Source organism: Chrysemys picta, chromosome 5 (assembly GCF_011386835.1).
Source record: "Chrysemys picta bellii isolate R12L10 chromosome 5, ASM1138683v2, whole genome shotgun sequence".
In the NCBI taxonomy this organism is placed as follows: Eukaryota; Metazoa; Chordata; order Testudines; family Emydidae; genus Chrysemys; species Chrysemys picta.
Window position 1 is genome coordinate 27,164,528 of NC_088795.1, and position 20,127 is coordinate 27,184,654.

Consider the following 20,127-nt stretch of genomic DNA (forward strand, 5'->3'; position numbering starts at 1 on the left):
GTGAAAAAACAGTAGGAAGAACTGGCAGTTGCAGCAAATAATGCCATAGATGAAGGCTTACCTTAATATGCATCCTGTAGTGCCCTGCAAGCAAGAGATGTCCTGTGAAGATAGATAGACTGTTCAGCTGGTAGTGCTTGAGTGTATGTGAGGAAGACCACATGGCAGCCCAGCCTTAACCGCTTCAGCAGATGCTTCCATCCTCACTGGCCAGGAAGTAGTTGCCACTGTAAGAATGCCCTCCCCCACCACCAAAAAAATAATAATAATAATAATAAAAATTCAAGGGACCAGGTTAATTGGCCTGAACACAAGTTAGACAGATACATACGTTAGTTCATCCCATTACAGAAGCCTAAGAAGCTGTTTTTCCCGTGTGATGACCATCAGAACAGAAAGAGCTGCTTAATTTGAACTCCTGACAAGACCGATTTTGTGACTCACTGAAAGAATGCAGCCTTCAAAGAATGCAGTTGCCATGCCAGCCCGACTGGCTTAGATGGGCTACAGAGCAACAGGCTGGCTGAGGTAAAACACACTCCAGAGGACTCTGAGTACCTTTCCCAGACCTGAGGGAGAACTCTGTGTAGCTTGAAAGCTTGTCTCTCTCACCAACAGAAGTTGGTCCAATAAAAGAGATTACCTCACCCATCTTGTGCCTCTCATCCTGGGACCAACATGGCTACAACAACTGCATACAATTGTTCCTATTCTCTCTACATAGGCTAGGAGAAAAGGGAGATATGGGCTTTGCACTGCAACGTTCAGCCAGGAGCATATTCCTCCCTCCCAGTGCATAGGAGCAGCACTTGGCATTTGTTTGGGCCACACTTGTTTTTGCCTTATAGCTGAGCAGTTCAGAGAGACTTTGTGCCCAGCTGGCAGTGCCAATTCTGAGTGTAGAGATTGTTAGAAGTGGGAAGAATCAGGAACACTGGAAGCAGAGCACAAAGGATGTTCTCATCAAGTGGGCCATGTTGCCAACAGAAATCTCCTCCAAGTGCAGTAGAGTCCAAAAGGGAAACTTTTTACTGCAAGGAGTCAAGTAACTGCAGTGCAAATAAGTCCATTGTCTATCGTTTTCACCAGCCATGAAGGGCTGCAATAGCATTATAGGACCATTTATCATCTGCAAGAATATATCAGAAACATCTTATTTTCAAAAACAAGTGTAGAAGTTACACTGCATATTACATTCTTACACCACTTTTTCTTAACAGTACAATCGGACACGTCATGGGGGTGGTCAGTCCCCAGAGTGAGGGGCCAGGTGGGGGAATGAAGCCCGGCAGGGTCAGGATCCCTACCTCTCTGCTGGAACTGGGATAGGAGCCACTTCCTCTTTCCTTTGCTCTTCACTTCCCGCCCTCTGATGGCAGCTAGGGTTACTACGCCTGACCGGACACTGTCAGGTCCCTCCACAGCTGATGCCTCCCTCCCCCACCCAGAGATATGCAATTAACATGTTAATTTTGTTTGTTTTCAGTTAATCGCAGGCATTAAGATTAATTGACAGCCCTACTTTTAACAATAGAAAGGTGCATTTTTAAGAGATTGTCTGCCAAAATGTGTTTGCTATAGAGGAAAAAATGACAAAAGTCAGATCATAGAAGATTTCTGTCCCAGCTTTATTTTCCCAATCCTAGCTTTAATAAGAGATTGAAACAATTAAAACATACATAATATGATAATACCATTTACAGTATATACATTTCTATATTTGTTTTTCTGAACAAGATAATTACAACAGAACTGCAAAGTGAAGAGAAATCACTGGTGTAAAATTTAGACTTTCCAATTCAAGCTGTATGCCTATATTAATAGAACTAATACATAAGAAACGTGAGGGTGGGCAGAGGGGGCACATTGAACAGCGAGAGGAAATATTTATGGCATTTCACAAGTTAAAAATTAAGGACCTAATCCTGCAAAGACTTACATCAGGGCCTATCAGAGTAAACAATAACAAATCTACAACAGTAGATTAAGTGGTTAACCATTAATGCTTCTGAAAATTATTTGGTTGTAACTTTGTCCTTTTTATTTTCACTGTAAAGATTCATCAACTTCAAGTGACTCACTGTATTCAATGCTACAATATATTCTACTTACTTGATATATATCCTATAAAAATTACACTAAAAAGAGTTCAAACATTTTATTTATGTTAAAATTAAATATTATAATCTCGTATCTATAGGATAAATTTATACCCAACTCTAGTAAGGCTGTGTTTCTTATTGGAAGAATCTACCAAGATACCGTTACCTAACTAAAGCCTTATTTCAATGTTTATGGATGATTTTTGTCACCCTTTCCTGCTTCAACAAACGCTACTTCCTTTCAATATTTTTTAGAACTGCTTACTAGCATCTTTCCATAGCTCATAATTTTGGCTGGGCTATGTTTTAACCTTCAGGTTGCGTTGCGTTTTGTTTTCAAGTTAAAGAGTCCTACATGTGCTTAGTTTCAGTATAATTATTATTATTTATTATTATTAAAAAACAAAAACAAAAAATTGGGAGTCGGGAAGCACAGCTAATCACTACTGGAAGACAATTTGTTAGCATTGTGATTTTAAAGCTGATTTCTTGCTCTAGAAGATTTTTTTTTGACAGAAGTACTGTACTTTTACAATAGAATATAAAAATGTAATACTAATTTGTTCCCTCAGCTATTTAGTGTTGACATTACCACTGAATGGAAACTTTATTTTGGAATTAGAACGAACATCTCTCTTTTATAACAGTATATAAGACTATTTTACTATGTACAGATTATATACAGATTACCCTGGCCTAAATGCAATTAGTATATAATCCTGAAACAGAATATACAGTGGTCTCAGATTCTATTCTAATGTAAACAAAAACTTTGAATTCTACAAGGCTTGTTAACATCTCTATTTGCTTTCTCTATTCTTTTTTCAAGTAGCACCAAGCAATTTTAAGATTTTCATCTTTAACCCATCACAAAAATAATATAGTCAGAGTGCACTCAGAGTGCAGAAGCTTATTTACATTAGGATTGGGGAAATTAAATTTCATCAAGTTAGAGTCTCTAATATGCCAAAAGAAACTTTCTGGCATTCGTGTGCTTTCATACATTATGGGAAGAAAATAGTTTCCATTTGTTCCCCAAAAAAAGTATTTTTATTTCTACTAAGATTTTACTACATGATAAAAAGGATATTATGTAAAATGAAAATACCCAATATTAACCATTTTACAGTGTCAACTGTTTTCACACATACTTAATTAAGACTACTGAAAGAGCAGCTATCTATAAAGTATATATTTCTCAACTGAATCCTTACATTGTTACCCAAACTTACTTGAGAAGCTAGAGTTACTCAACTGTTGATAACAGATGGCAGAAGAACCATTCACCATCTCCACCTGGAACTTTGTGCATTTGGTCAGTCAGACAACAGTGACTGCTTTCAGGGGAATAATAATAATAAAAATATTAATAAGTAAGCACTTATAGTGCACTTTTCATCCAAGGATCTCGAAGTGCTTTATAAAGGAGGGAAATATCCCCATTTTACAGATGAAAAAAATTCGAGGCACAAGAAATAAGGCTAGAATGAGCTCACTTCAGACAGTGACCGATCATTGGGATGTGAATCTAGGATTGTTGATGTCCATTTGCTGGACTGGAGAACTCTATCTGTTCGTTAATCTCCACTCTAGTTCTGGATACATTAATTTGTTTTTGTAATCCAGAAGGATTCTTCCAAAAGAGGAGACTACTGCCCAGGCACCTCAACAGTAAAGGTGCCTTTAATCTTGCAAGGATCCACTGACTTCATTAGAGAATTTTTTTCAAAGCCATTAACTAGAAACTTGGCTAACCTTAGCCATTTTCAGTAAAACAGTAATGGTACAAATCCAGCAGTAACCCTGATATATTCTATTCTAAATTCCAGCCTCAACTTTCTGAGCAACTCTCAAGGCAAACTATTTTCTGGCAAGTGATGTAATCAATTGCACAGTACATAAAACATCACCACTTTACTGCAGTTTGGTTATTCTTCAATAACCATTTGAGACTAAGTATGACAGAATTATTGCTAAGATATATAGTACTATAAAACTTGCATTAAAAGCAACAACTGTACTGATAAGCTACATTAAAAGTTGCACAGTGCCAGTACAGTCTTAACATTTCCTCAGTTTAGTTATTGTGATATAAAACTGCTGAAAATGAATAGTTATTTTAAAAACTATTTAACCTGTCAGGCTGGATACCGAAGGAGTGCTCACACCATCAACTTCAGAAACTAAAACACATGTTAAATAAACAGTTATTTTACAAGCAAACTTAAATTTTATGTCTTATTAAATATTCACAGTAGTTTCAGGAAACATTCATGTCTTCAAAACTACTATCTACTTCTTGTTCAACCACGATTACTATGCAAAGTTGTAGCTTGTTTTTTTCAGTGCTTTTCTGGCGGGTTGTTTTTGTTTGTTTGTTTTGTTTTTTAAGTCCGCCATTCAATCCAACTTTCCCCTCAGTGATGGCTGAAGGATCCCTTTTTCAATTAGATGAGATTTCAAGGTTTGGTATACATTTAATTGCTGTTCCGGCTGAAGTACCAACAGTTGTTGCAGTAATTTGCTGGGATTTGGACCCCTGCCAATGAAATTTAAGGGGAAAAAAAATTAATTGAATAAAAGCTCTAAACCTACCATACAAAAGTGACATCTTTTGTTTTTCTCCCTACGGTATAAATGCAGTGTCTGCTTTTTGAGAGGTTTTTCTAGTGTAATGATCTCTCCAGAACATGTGTGTTATCTGGTGAGCGTAATTGAAACCTGCTTTCTCCGACTGTATCTGTTGTATAAAATGTAATAAGATGTCTTAACTGGGTAAGCCACAAATGTAATATGCATAAAGGCTGCTGCTGGTCATGGTGAGAATGTGACCGATTCCAAAATTGCTTGCTTTGACTTTCTCACCCTATGTACCTTCCAGGATATTCATGCTAACAAGCTACATGCCGAAGAATGAGCCAAGTGATGTAAGATGAGTGTCCGAGTGATGCCTGTTGCATGTCTTTTGACCACTGGGAAAGGATCTTGAAACAAGAAATCCAAGGGCAGAGAGAACCTTTCTGCTGCAAGTCTCAGCCTAAACATGTTACAAAAACCTCGAATGGTGTTTTGTACATCAATTATAGGAAAACAGACATTTCTGATTATGGCCCTCCGATAGGTGTTTGGTAGGGCATGTCTCTTGTGACTTTTTTCTAAACATAGTTAGATCATGTTTCAGTGACCAAGAAACAAATCACAAGTATACTCGACTATGCTTGCTGATTGTTGACATGATTACAAGATGTTCCTTTTTCACAAGCATAATTCTCAGCAGTTAAAAATAGGCAGAAAACAGCATTTTTCATGGTGTAATGCCTGATCCTTTGTAACAAAACCTGAAGCCTCCTTTCTCATTACTTGCCACTGAGATTAAGTTCTTGCTAGTGAGGGGTCACTTTCTGCAGACCATTTTGACAAAGCCATTTTCTGCTCTGTACCTGTTGTTGAATAAGCTGTATACTACCTTCTAGAATTGGAAAGAATCAATCCATAACTCTATTTTCAGGAAATTTCAAGTGTAATTTAAAATATTTTAAATGTATTTATGACAAAGGGTGACAGACATGTATCAGCCACCTATAGTTAAGTCCACACATTTGCGTATTCTTAACTTATGAACAAATACCCAACATACACATGCATACTGGATATTGTGAGCATAAGTGAGATGCATACAACTACACACCCCTAAATTTGAAAGTCTATCCCCAACCATCTTAAGAACTACAGTGAAAGAAGCTGCCCTGTAATACAGTTGTTATTCTAAAAGCATCCCCTTCAAAGTTGCTGTGGCTGAGAGATAATTTGGCAATGTTTCCAATAAGTGAGATGTTAATTAGGACAATATTTAAAAAAAAAAAATCTGAACCAGGAAGTTAGAAGTCAGATAACTGAAAATGAAGTTTGATAGTTTCTTCTATTTACCTGAAGCCTACAGATTCTCCCCAAGCCACAGAAACTATAAAGGGAATGACGGCAGAACTGCCACTGCTCCAATTACCACAAATAAAAATCAGAATGTTTAGGGGTTATTTCAGATTCATTTTCTTTATATTCAGTTGGGTACATACTCTTACTTTTTCGTTAACTAGTAGTAAAAGAGGAGGATAACACAGCCTGTTGCAAGACCTTTAGAAGTTTCATGAGATTTAACAATGGCTCCAATATTCAAGAGATCCCTCTGATCAAATGTAACGGCATAAATCATGTTTAACGCTAACCTTCACTGTACCAGCAGAACAGTAATGGAAGAAAGTTTGCTAGATCTCTATATTGACTATATATATTTATATATGCAAAAAAATACCTTATGAAACTGGTGATATACACATGAACAAAAGTAGCCATCAAGTACTGACAATCAAAGCGATCCATTATTCCGCCATGGCCAGGAATAGTGTCTGCAAAATCCTTTAAGGAAAAAAATGCAGTAGTATAAATATTCACGTACAATACCTCACTCATCTATTGTTTGTATTACAACAGTGCCTAATTGAGATATAGGCCCCATCGTGCTGTACCAACTGAACCGACATGTTACCAACACTCTACCAACACATAGTGACAGTCTCTGTCCTAAAGGATTTACCATCCAAACAGGCAAGACAGACAAAGGGCAGGAAGAAGAGGAGGGGAACAAAGAAGTGAAGTGACTTGCCAAGTTCACACAAGAGGTCTGTGGAAGAACTGGGAACAAATTAGGCACTGAACTGCTAGACCAGGACCATCTACCTCTACACATCGTCCTATTTTGTGCCAAGCCTTCTAATCTTTAAGTATCATCTTCTAGCATCTTGTCTGTATAGGTTCTAATACCTCCCACAGTTGAATACTTTTATCTCCTTTTTCTACCAGAGTGGCAGCTGCTGAAGCATTTATTTCGCATAAAAACATCTTTCCACAAGATGCTCCCTGAATGTTAAAATGGAAAAGGCATCCTGTGATCCAAGAGTCCATATTACTGTTTATTTTACTTCAGCTTTGCAAATCCCCCATATGTTTCATTGATTTCCAAATGTCCTTAATTAAAAAGAATGTTGTGTCTTTATAAATTCATGTGGTATAAGCAATCATTCTCTGTATAAGCATTGTATTCAAACACTATTTTTAATTTTACAAAAGAAAATCTGAAATGGAAGCAGTGCTCAAAATGACATGCAAACTTTATTGGAGATATAATCAATGATACATTCTAGCAAATTGTCAGCACGTATTCATGTATATTACCATCCATATAAATATTTATGTATAACACAATTTCTTACCTCATTATATAAACAAATATAATGAGGTAACTCGCAAAAGGTAAACAGATACCAAAATGCGTGCACAATGAATCCAGAAAGTGCTAAGATTTGCCAGCATGGAAATCATAGTGCATCTTGAAAACATATGAAGTTTAAGAACATTATTTGCCAATGCATACTTTGCAACATATCTCTGATTAAGAAGAATATTGTTTCAGAGGCTAATGGTAGCTTGTTATCACAACATGCTGGTTTAGTAGAAAACAAGTGTGTCTAGATCATTATACTCTGAAGTCATCTAATTAAAATTCTAGGAAGTGGCTCCATCAAAGTCTTCATAGGTTTTTTAAAAATCTACAAAAATCTGTACACACCTTGATTTTGAAAGCTCTTTTGAATCCACTAGCAAAAAAGCCTCCAAATGGCCCAATTAAAGATGCAAATGTTGACAAAGCAATGCTGTGCATCTGGAATGGGTACATATTCACTGTTTCCTGCAAGAAGACAACTATTAGCAATAGTATACATTAATTTACAATTATTCCAGATACTCAAGGCCAAACAATATAACATTCAACATAAAGACCTTAACATTATTTTACTAACAGAGAAAATACATTTTGTTGCAAAGCCAACATGATTCACAGAAAATTTCCAACTTTTCTATTATAAAAGGTACTTGCCTTCATTGCACAGGGGGAAATAGACATGTTATAGAACACACCAATACATATTTTATCTAATGTGAAAAGAATTCCCTGCTCAGTATTACTTTAGTATTTTAATATTTATCTTAGATGTAACAAGGGATTTGTCAAATATAACACTTCCCCTTCCCTACCCAATTCTACAGATTCTTTAAACTGATTTGTATCTCCATGTATCAGAAAGAAAGAAATCTATGGTTAATCATCCTAGTATATAAGATGCAGCTCCAATACCTTCTCAATCTCAGCTCTTTCCAGTTTCCTTCTTTCCTAATGTCTCTTCCTCTTACTGGAAAGGAAAAAAAGATCTTGCCTACTAGCCTTCAAACTTCTGGAAAGAATAACTCTTGCCAGTGTTTGAAAGCCCTCTAGTAACCCAGTGTCTCCCTTCCAGGTAACTCACTATCATATTTATGCCTCTCAAATGCTTTGCTGGTGACAGTATGGCGGACTCATGCAACAATCATTCCAGCATTTCAACACTGCAGGAGGGGAAAGATTACCTCCTTAACCTCCAGGTCCCAGAAGCAGCCACGTACTTTATGCCTTTTGATAGCTCTAGAAAATTACAAAGTAGCTACTGCAAGAAGTCTCCTACCTGGTGAGATTTCCACTCTCACCAACCATGAATTCTATAGAGAAAGGAAATGTATTCTTCCCTCTTATAGTTTGCACTTAAACTTGTTATATTATACTCATTTCGTTGACCGATTTCATGCGCACTTTTTTTAATTGAGCTTCTGGTCTGTTAGATACGTCAGACAGGAAAGTTGTTCTATTATCAGCAGAGATTCCTAGTCTACAGACTTCCATTCTTACCTCAAGATTAAGAGACTGATGGGATATTCTGTAGCAACTTAATATCCTAAATGTGCCTCTCTCCTGCAGTCCTCTATGATCACACAGTCATGGCACCAAGTCCTTCAGAGAAGAGAGCTCACGATGACCTATTTAAATACCAGAGAATTCCTGACCTCCTAATCTGTGTCTATACGGATTATGACCTAGCATTCCTAAATTGCATATTCCCATTTTGTATCACAGCCACCAGTCTCCTAGTTTGGGGGCTCACAGGAGACTGCTTCAACGCAGAGGTTTTTGGTCAGGACAAAACAATATCTAAAACGTCAACCTGATTGAATGACAGGAAGTTCTTTAGATTTTGACTCTTTTAGAAGTCCATTCTGTTGCAGAAGTATGCAATTAACAACTGTGATTGGGTTTGTGTTGAATATTAATAATCAGGAAAACACCAACAGTGGTGAGAGATCATCCAGTTTGGTTTCTGAGCAAAACCCCTCTTGCTTTGGCAGTGGGCAGCATGATGCCTGCAGGGAAGGACAACTGGGCACAAAATTTTAAAACCAGATAAATGGAGTTTATGCCTTTATGACTGTGTTCAACAGGACATGTGAGACATTAAAGCCCTCGCCATCAACTGACTTGCAAGAGCTTTGACAAAACTGACTTAGTACCGTGTTTGGAGCTATAGCCTCTTGTCAATGCAAACGTATAGTTTCCTATTGGACCACTGCAGGATTGGGTTACATTCCCTCTTTCTTTACTGAAATGTCAAATGAACCGGGCAGAAACCATTCTGGCTTCCTTCCATGAATGTACAGAATCTGGCAGCAAGGGTACATCTAAGACCACATCCCTTCATAGAGGGCAGATTCCCCTTTATGAATCTGGGCCAATTCTACAACTCTTTAGACAGAGTAACATAAATAAGTGGGGTTCTCTTGAGGTGGACTGTTGAACAAACTGCTTCTGTGACACATGCCAGATTATTCCCATGGGTGGCACTATGCAGAAGCTAGGCATCCTCCTCTAGGGAATTCTCAAGAAATTGAAAAATTCCCTTAGCCATCTCTCTAGTCAGGGGCCTCGGCTTGCATACTAAGGTTAGATTTCACCCTTATATTGCTCTTAAGGGCCAAGCTTTTATTTTATGAAGGTTTGCAATTCATTAAGTAGTCCTTCAAGGAAATTTATTTTAGGCCTCAAAGCAATGATATATTCCCCCACTTTGAGTTTATTGGAATGAGTCCTTTTATCCCCTTAAATTTTGTTTTTTAAAAGCCATAATCATGGTTTAAGTAATATGAGAACTACTGTGGCAGCTTTAGCTATAATTCCTCTGTCTTCCATTTTTGGAAGATGATTGGACATTCATCCAAAAGTTAATACTCTCATCTGAAACAATCTGTGGTTTATAGTTAGATCAGGGGTGGGCAAACTTTTTGACCTGAGGGCCACATCTGATTTCCGAAATTGTATGGAGGGCCGGTTAGTGGAGTCTGTGCCTCCCCAAACAGCCAGGCGGGGCGTGGCGTAGCCCGGTCCCCTATCCGACCCCCCTGCTTCTTGCCCCCTGACAGCCCCTGAACCCCCCGCCCCTGACTGACCCCCCCGGCCACCCCATCCAACCCCCCCCCCCTTCCTGACTGCTCCCCGGCCACCAAATCCAACCCCGCCTCTCCTTCCTGACTGCCCCCCGGAACCTCTCCCCCATTCAACTGCCCTGTTCCCCGCCCTCTGACCGCCCCAACCCCGCCCCCTGAGTACCCCCCGAACTCCTCTGCCCTCTATCCAACTCTCTTACCGCGCTGCCTGGAGCACCGGTGGCTGGCGGCGTTACAGCCGCGCCGCCCAGAGCACCAGGACAGGCAGCTGCGCCGCCCAGCTGGAGCCAGCCACACCGCCCAGAGCATTGCGCCGGGAGGGGGAACAGCAGGGGACGAGACAGGAGCTAGCCTCCCAGGCCAGGAGCTCAGGGGCCGGGTAGGAGGGTCCCACAGGCCGATGTGGCCCGTAGTTTGCCCACCTCTGAGTTAGATTCTTCCCATCTTGTTTCCACGGTGTTTTAATTTATTAGATGTTAAGGAACTTTCAAATTTTTACAATGCCAGGACAAAAGATTACCGAAGTGTAATTTACATCACGAAAACCAGATGCCATGAAGAGTATGGTTTATGTTCCAAGGACTATACTGAAGAAGAGAACATCAAGGTGGGGGATTTTTGCTACCAATAAAAGGATATTCCACAAAAAGAACTGCAGCTTTCCTGGCAGAAATGTGTATTAAAGGCAGAGACTTGGCTATTCTTCACTCATTCTATCTTGTAGCATACACTGAACCTGCTCTCTGTTTAAAATGCTCCATTTGACAGGTAAGGGTTGAGAAGACAACGTATACGTAAGCTCAGTGCTTTGTTAGCGCTTCCTTTACCAGTTCAGCATAAGGAATTTGAGGATGGGGAAGAGGAGGTGACGTACAACAAGAGAAAATTACTTACCAGTAATTCTGTTTTTGTCATAGTCTTCTCCTCTTCCCCTCGAAGGAGGGGAGTGATGGACTGTTCTATTTTGTTTCTGTTTGGTTGCTTTGGAATTTTCTGATTGAAGGAAAGGGAATGGAGCTGCGCTTTTTATACTGGATTGACTGACAATCTGCTGTTTCCTTATAGGTGGAGGTACAACAGCTCACTCCAAAGAATCTGTAGGATGGGTGTGAGGAGGGAAGGAGATCACTAAGTCACACAGAGTTACCAGTCAGTAATTTTCCCTTATTCTACACAGCATTAAGGATTTCAAACATCTTGTATGCGCTTGACTTGGACAGGAGGGTGATGTCCAACCTAACACATGTTGCGCACATGTTGGAAAAATGCCGTAACTATTTCCTTTTCAATCTCTTTCCCAAACAAAATGTGCCAAACTTTTTGGAGTTTTAACTCAAGTTCTAATGGGCCTAAGAATCAGGCCTTAACTCTTAAAGTAAAATTTTGTGTACAATTCATCACAAGACAGAATGGCTGACTTGCAGAAATAAACTTTGTTAATGACACCAGATTGCTCTCTCACATTATATTTTGGTTATAAAATCAAAGTCTTCCATTTCCATGACAGATACAGCATGAGTTGCGAGAGTGCAAGATCCCCCACACAACTCCACCAAATATGCCTCAATTACGTTCTGGAGTGACACCCTCCACCGACCCATGGGTGACACTACCTCCTTCTACATATTCATTCAATCCCTGGCTTTTGAGACAAACTAGGTCACCTTTAACAATAATATTTAATGTACAAAAGTAGGCAAATAAAAATTCAATTTTAACGGAAGTTTTATTTTTCCTTACCCTTCCCAACACATCCTGCAGAAATGGGGGTACAGAGTAGTTCTGTATCTGGAAGAGCTCTGACGGTGCACACTCTGTAACAAATCTGTTTGTTTCACTATTGTATTCCACTGGACATACAAAATACTGATACTGAGCCAAAAGGTAGGCAAACTGAAAAGCAAATCAAGAGTTATGATGTATTTATTTCTTGCTGAAGTCACACTTGATAGTATTGCTTTCATATGGCTGATGTATGGTTGACAGTAATTAAAAAGTATTTTGTTACAAAATGGTTCCGAAGTGGATAGAACATCCCTTCTGAAATTGGTGACGCCTCACTAAGCCGGCTCAGATGGACATTCAGCACATTACTAAATATCACTAACTTTTGTTATTGTTTTTAGATCCCCTGAGGTCATGCCAGCTGATTGTTTCCTTACTACAACCAACAATGCATCAGGCGACGCTGATAATGACTATGTGTTGTTTCTTACCCTTCACCTTTAAATGAAATCTTGATTTTAAGAAACAAAGCCCAACATCTACAATTGTTTTGATTTTGTGATTTTCACAAGCTTCTGTTATAAGTTATATACGTGAACTACAATCTATAGTTATTTTATTTCATGCATACCATAAATTTAAGCTAGCTGTCTAAACGCATGGATACTGTATAAAGAAAGATGGCATTTTTAAATCAAACAAATGTAAATCACTGTCATTTTACTGAGTGTGAAGAAGGCCATTAATAGATTTCAATTACAAAATAAGTGTATATTTATTCTCACCAGAACTATAACATTTATAACGGATACAAACTCTTACCAAGAATAGGAAACAATATGTAATCTGGCAGAGATGGTTAGTACAAAAAAGTTTAGCGTTTCGGCAACCATTTACTGTAGTTAGAAAATGATATATGCTTTGCAATTACTTATCAGTGGTGGAATGAATTCTCTAGATAACAAGCGATCACCACTTCTATACACCATAGCAGCAGATTGACAACTGAAACAATGCTGCTGTCAAATTTAAGCATCACAAGTTAAAGATTGAAACTAGAAAAGGAAAATCCTGCAGCTACTTACAATAAATCCAAATGCAACAGTGGAAAAGAAACCTCCAATGAACCCTTCCCAGGTCTTTTTAGGAGACAGCTAATCACAAAAAGAGAAGGAGTTGATATAATTAACAATTTATACCATGATACTTTTGTTGCACAACCACCAGAATTAAATGCTCAGGGCTTGGCTTTCAAGGTATACATGCACTACTGAGTGCAGACATTTCCATGCAAATAACTGTCCATGTGGGCATACGTGTAGGTAAGTGAACAAGCACATCACAGAGTGACTTCTACAGTTAAGGTTGCCCAGCACTGACCCTGTTTTCAGTCGCTTACAATTTTGACAAAAATTAAACCATTTGGGCTGAAATTTTCCATGCCAGAATTTTGCCTCAGGTTGAATTTTTTTTCTTTTTTGGTAAGCTTCAGCTAAAACAGTTCAGCCATTTCCAAGAACAAGATAGGCAGTACATGCCCTTTCAAGCAAAGAAAGATCAACTGGGAGGACAAAAGAAGGCTTCTCATAAGAACATAAGAATGGCCATACTGGGTCCGACCAAAGGTCCATCCAGCCCAGTATCTTGTCTACCAACAGCGGCCAATGCCAGGTGCCCCAGAGGGAGTGAACCTAACAGATAATGATCAAGTGATCTCTCTCCTGCTGTCCATCACCACCCTCTGACAAACAGAGGCTAGGGACACCATTCCTTACCCATCCTTATCCAAGTCATTAATGGACTTAAGCTCCATGAATTTATCTAGTTCTCTTTTAAACCCTGTTATAGTCCTAGCCTTCACAACCTCCTCAGGCAAGGAGTTCCACAGGTTGACTGTGCGCTGTGTGAAGAAGAACTTCCTTTATTTGTTTTAAACCTGCTGCCCATTAATTTCATTTGGTGGCCCCTAGTTCTTATATTATGGGAACAAGTAAATAACTTTTCCCCCACTCTGCTGCTGGGTTTCTGCCTGCATTCTCTCCTACAGCTACCTAGGTTAATGATAGGGGGGTTTGTTTAAATCAAACAGTTTTGATTGTAGTTTATTCTAAAGGTTTTAAAGAATGGCAAGTGTACCTTGCCCCCTTCCCATTCCCCTTCCAAACTCCCTCTCGAAACTCCCTATTATAAGCTTTATAAAGCCCTGGCCTTCCTGATAGCCCCGCCCCCTGATTAAGGCTCAGCCAATGAACAGAGGCTTCTAGATTTCAGCTCTTGTTTAGAAGCTCACAGCTTCCAACTGCTGGCCACAGCATACGGTCCTTCAAACAAACACACATAGACAGACAAACACAAGTTCAGCACACAGCAAGTAACCCCCAAACACAAACACACAGACAGCCACTTACCCCAAATGACTGCTATCATGGCTAACTGGAATATGAAGAACTACCTTATCTGCCCTGCACCAGTAGAACAATCACCTGAATCACATGACCAAATGTGTAATTTTAAGTACACAACTCCTCAAGTAGATTGCATCAAGACAGTTACATAAAGCTCTATAGAGATCTAACAGCTCAGCTCCTTAACACAAGGAGAAACCTTTAGGAAGACCGACTAATAAGGTCTGTCATTTTCTAACTATCAGTTCCTTTCCATAAGCCCTAACTGTACAGGTTTAATTATAAAAACCCAAGCTCATGAGAGGGTTGAGCTAAGATTGCTATATGCAAAATATTATATTCAAAAAGCAATGGTTTCATCTAATTACATCACCACTTCCCTAAAGAAGAGAGTTCCTGTTAACTTACTTAATGTCACCAAGCACAATTTGGGGAATCTGACTATCGACTAAAAAACAAAACAAAACAAAACAAAAAACACTGAAGAATAAAGAACTAGATAACAGCAAAATCTTTTTTTGCAAACAAGAAAAATACCAAAGATTTATTACCAAGAGAAAAAAATGTGTTTATGTTTGTGAAGATCTTGAACAAATCATGCTTGACCCCTTGATTACTCTGCTAAGGAGATATATAGTCTAGGTGTTTTCCTAATTGCCTTTGTTCTCTGCAAATAGAATGCCATCACCTGTCAGACATCAAGACAGTGGAGCCTTTTCTCCTCACCAGAAGCATGATGTTTTGGAAAAAATACCAGTAAGTGGATGATTTGATTTATGTGAAACTCATAAATTACTTAAGGGATGAATTTTGGGTAGCTGCGAAAAGAGACCTTCTCTTTATAAAAAAGTGGTATGCGGCAGATCTGCCATGAATGCTCCTAACTTGCTCACCTTTCTGGCTGATGTGATAGTGACTAGGAAGGCAACTTTCATTGAGAAGTGGGACATGAAACAGGTGGCTATTCATTCAAAAGGAAATCTAGTAAGGACTGAAAGGACAACATTAAGATCCAATTGTGGTGTTGGTTTTCTGTTGTTGAATGAATGAAGGTTGTATGGCCCTCAACCTGAGAATGTAAGGCAGTGATTGCTGCGAGATGGACCCTAGCTGATGGATAGGCCCAATGTCTTGAGGGTGAATAGATGTCTAAAACAACAGGAAACCCAATGGCTTTTGGAGATAACGGATGCTGTTGTGATCAAGAGGAGAAACATTTCCATTTGACCAAATAGTATCTCCTGATACAATCCTTCCTGCTTTGGAAGAGAATGTATTGGACCGCCACCAACATGAGCACTCTACATCTGATGCCCATCCAAATACCAGGCCATGAATAGCAGAGGGCCCAGGTTGGGGTTACTGGTTTCACCATTGTGTTGCATCAGTAGATCTGGAAATGGCTGGATGCTGATGGGAGGAAGGGTTGAGATGTTCAGGAGGTTCAAAAAGCAATAGTCTCGGCCAGTTGGGCACAATGAAGAGAATCCAAGCCTGCAAATTTTTTACAGAACTCGTGGTATTAGTGGGATGAGAGGAAAGGCAAATCTGAGGTGGTCCATCCAAGGTAGCAGAAAGGTGTAGCTTTTTGAGCCTGGCCCAGAGCTGCTCTGGAGCAGTACGGGGTATTTTTCTTGTTTGCCTGTGAGGCAATGAGGTCCCAAGATGGCACAGGGTGGAGATCTCATTCCGGACAAAATATCTCCCATTTGTGATCTATGGAAAAAAGCCTACATCTGGCCACAATATGGACTACATTTTAAAAAAGCATAACATCTATAAAGTAAAATGAGTATTCAGTCTGGCAAAATACTAGAGAAATTTTATTCCATAAATAAGTTTTGAATGAACCTTGGAATGTCTGTGTGAAAACCAAGGTTAGATTATTGCAAGTCTGCTATACTAGTAATTCCAGGACAGTTGTATCTACTTATTTACAATAAATTAAAAAAAAAAAAAAAAAAAGAGTAGAAAATTGTTATGAGACTACCTTAATTAATGGAGTTCTCCCAAAGAAGAATCCAAAAATGTAAGCAGTAATATCATTGCAGATAACACTTGAGATTGGAACCAGAAACCTAAGGAATAAAATAGAAAGATTTCAGGGGGGAAAAACTGACCTAAAACTGAAAGACCATATAGAATATTCATTGTTTAAACCCAAAAATGGTACTATTCTCTTGCTTTATTCAGCAAGCACTGACAACATGTAGTAAGTTTCTAGTTAAGCCAACCTACTTGGTTTTGCAAATTCCAGAAGTTTAGCTACACCTATTTTAGCTTCTATTCAACAAAGCAAGCAAGACCTACCAAAGTATTTAGATATAGCACCTTTGACTTGAGTACTGAATTTGCACATCAGCTGGAAGACTTTTGTATCATAACAGATTTGAATATCAGTACTACACGTAACAAAAACAGAAACAAACAGGAACAGAGTCACAAGATAATGACACGATCACATCAAGCCAAGCAATTTCCTTATTCAAAAAAAAAAAAAAAAAAAAAAATCTAAGGACAGCTATTTTTTTTTTTTTTTTTTTTTTAAGGTCTCCTTTCTGTCCCCGCAACAATACAATACTTGTAATAGATTATGGCAGATGCTATATACTACATTCTCCAGTGAGTTCTCTCCCTACTTTCTCCTGTAGGTCTATTAGTCTTCCTTTACTCCAGTGGGCACTTCTGCAGACAGACATAAAACATGACTATTTCAGTAGTAACTGGAACTCACCAACAAAAGCTGTAATAGGCAGAAAAGGAATCAGGCTGAACTTTGACAGAATCAATTATAGGTAATAGGCTTACTCAGAAAAATCATGGAAATGTAGGGCTTCAAGGGACCCCAAGAGGTCATCTGGTCCAGACTCCTGCACTGAGGCAGAACCAAGTATACCTAGATCATCTCTAAGAGGCATCTGTCTAGCCTGTTCTTGAAAACCTCCAATAATGGGGATTTCACAACCTCCCTTAGAAGCATTAGAATAAGCTTTCTAGGGAGGCTGTGGAATATCCCAAAACACTGGTTCATACAAGAAGTTTTAAAACTTGTTAAGGGATTTGTTAAGCAAGTGCACTCAAATTTGGGGTTTTTTTGTTGTTGTTTTTTCCAACTGCATCTTTCATCTGTAATCAATCCCACAATTACTGCAGTTTTGTGTGTACTGTGAAAGTAAAAAGCAATTCATGCAAGGCAGTGCACTTTGAAGACCACAGATGAGCTCCTGCGTGCTTGCTTAGTCTTTCACAACTGAAGATGTAGCCTAAAATTCAATCTGTTTCAGCAGAGTGAAAGGATATTCCCTACCTTTAGTAAGCAATTTAGTTTGCAGTAGTAAAGTTTAATTACACCATTGTAGTTTAACACCAGCCCAGAAGCGAGTAGGGGTTTATTTGATCCTCAGATGGCCCAACCAGTTTCACTTAAATTTTAAATAGAAAATAGAAGTATTTTCACTCTTGATAATTGGAACTATTTATATATGAAATTAAGTATTTAAAAAAAGAAGAACTGATATTGTCTGATAAAACACAAAAGCATAATTTACTATAAAGCTTGACTTGTTCACATGACCACTGTGTACCAAAAAATGGAAATACATTTTGGTTATTTTAGCTCAACTTCATGTACAACAAAACAAAGTCTGACAAGTAATACAAGATGAGCTTGTTTGTGTACTAAAGTTATTCTTGCCGGACACTTAACAATTTAGTATTTTTACTGAAAATCATTCTGGCACAACTGTCAAAGAAGACTGGGAATAAAGGATTGCTTTAGGAGGGTTTTCTATACATTATTTGGATCAAGACTTTCAAAATTTGGTGCCTGAAGTTAGGCTCCAGGATAAGTGTCCTATTTACAGTAGTGCTAAGCAACCAGCAGCTCCCAGTTAGTTCAATGAGAGCTGCTGGGTCCTCATAATTTTGAAACTCCGAATACATTTACTTTAGCTCTCAGTTCATCAAGGTACTTAAACATGTGCCTAACATGCAAATAATACCATCTCTAGTCAACAAATTATTTAAGCATGTGCTTAACTTTAAAGACAAGTCCCAATGACTTCAATAGGACTTGAGCATACGCTTAAGTGCTTTGCTGAATAGGGACGGGCAGGGCCGGTACCACCATTAAGGCAAATTAGGCGGTTGCCTAGCGCACCAAGATTTGGGGGCGCCAAAAAGCAGTGCCCCCAATTTTTTATTTTATTTATTTATTTATTTTACAGCATTCCTGGGCTGGGCTGCTGGTGGCACGCTGACACGTGCAGCCCAGACTCCCTCTCACAACGCAGCAGCCGCTCCACTTCTCCCAGGCTTGCGGCGCCAATCAGCTGTTTGGGAGGGGAGGAGAATTTGAGTGGGGGCGGCATGCTCGGGGAGGAGGTGGAGCAGAGGTGAGCTGGGGTGGGGAGCTGCCGCACGGCTCCCCGGGCCGGGGGGGTGGGGAGCTGCTGCAGGGCTGGGAGGGGGGCGGGGGGGAGGGCGCAAGGTGGAAGTTTCGCCTAGGGCATGAAACTTCCTTGCACCGGCCCTGGGGATGGGATTACTCGTGTGCTTAAATATCTTGCTGATGTGGGGCCATAGGCACCAAAATGTGGATTAAGGACCCTACATTAGGATATTCATTTTTAAAGAAATCTTTACCTTGGCCTCTAGCAGACATTTTTCTCTGGACCAAGATTTTGCGCAACGTTACATGAGTGTAAAACCAGAGTAAACCTATTAATTTCACTGGAGTTACTCCTGGACTTACAGTGTAAGAGGCCCTCAGATTTGCAAGAAAAATGTAGCATACAAAAGAGTCCGGTCCTCTACTAATTTCTGATATTTTAAAATGTTATAAAAAGTAGTCCTTACTAGACTTCTGCCAACAAAATTGTAAAATGGACTAAATTCTACTAGCAGGTAGATGAAGACATCTGATAGGGCTTTTACAAGACCTAAGTTACACAAACTGAAATACATACATATGCAATAAAATTACAAGTCTGCTTATTACAGTTCCCTTACCAGATCATGCCTTCAAACAGATTTTGGATGACAAGATGAGACTGAGTTACAGTGATCAGCAAAGTGACATGAGTCCATGCGAACTGTTAACAGTGCAACAACATAATTAGTGAAAACACAGATCAATACACATAGTTAAAGACCGAATTTCAGCTAAAGAAGCTGCACAGGAGCTCAAAGGAAAGACCAGGCTGAGTGACAATGCAAGAGATGTATGCACACAATGTATAACAATTTAAATTAATTTCTGAAACACAGCAATCACAATCATGGAAAGCCTCTTGAAATTTATCTACAACGTGCACCTAGAATTTTGCATCCTGTAGTTTAAACACTTGATTTATGGAAACAGAAGAATGGCCATACTGGGTCAGACCAATGGTCCATCTAGCCCAGTATCCTGTCTTCCAGCAGTGGCCAATGCCAGATGCTTCAGAGGGAGCAAACATGGCAATTATTAAGTGATTCATCCCCTTATGTCCAATCCCAGCATTCAGTCAGAGGTTTAGGGGCACCCAGAGCAT

General features: G+C 39.2%; 1 protein-coding gene across 2 annotated transcripts in view; it reads right to left on the minus strand.

Moving 5' to 3' along the window:
* Window positions 1-1,607: 1,607 nt before the first annotated feature.
* Window positions 1,608-20,127, minus strand: part of CDS1 (CDP-diacylglycerol synthase 1) — a 62,874-nt gene continuing 44,354 nt past the window's right edge. For both annotated transcript variants that reach the window (XM_065597595.1, XM_065597594.1), the window contains 7 exons: window positions 19,604-19,686; window positions 16,584-16,671; window positions 13,274-13,342; window positions 12,204-12,356; window positions 7,726-7,845; window positions 6,412-6,515; window positions 1,608-4,641 (listed from right to left, as the gene is read on the minus strand). In XM_065597595.1, coding sequence (XP_065453667.1) covers window positions 4,503-4,641; window positions 6,412-6,515; window positions 7,726-7,845; window positions 12,204-12,356; window positions 13,274-13,342; window positions 16,584-16,671; window positions 19,604-19,686 — 756 coding nt within the window. In that variant the 3' untranslated portion in view covers window positions 1,608-4,502. The remainder of the gene's footprint in view (window positions 4,642-6,411; window positions 6,516-7,725; window positions 7,846-12,203; window positions 12,357-13,273; window positions 13,343-16,583; window positions 16,672-19,603; window positions 19,687-20,127) is intronic.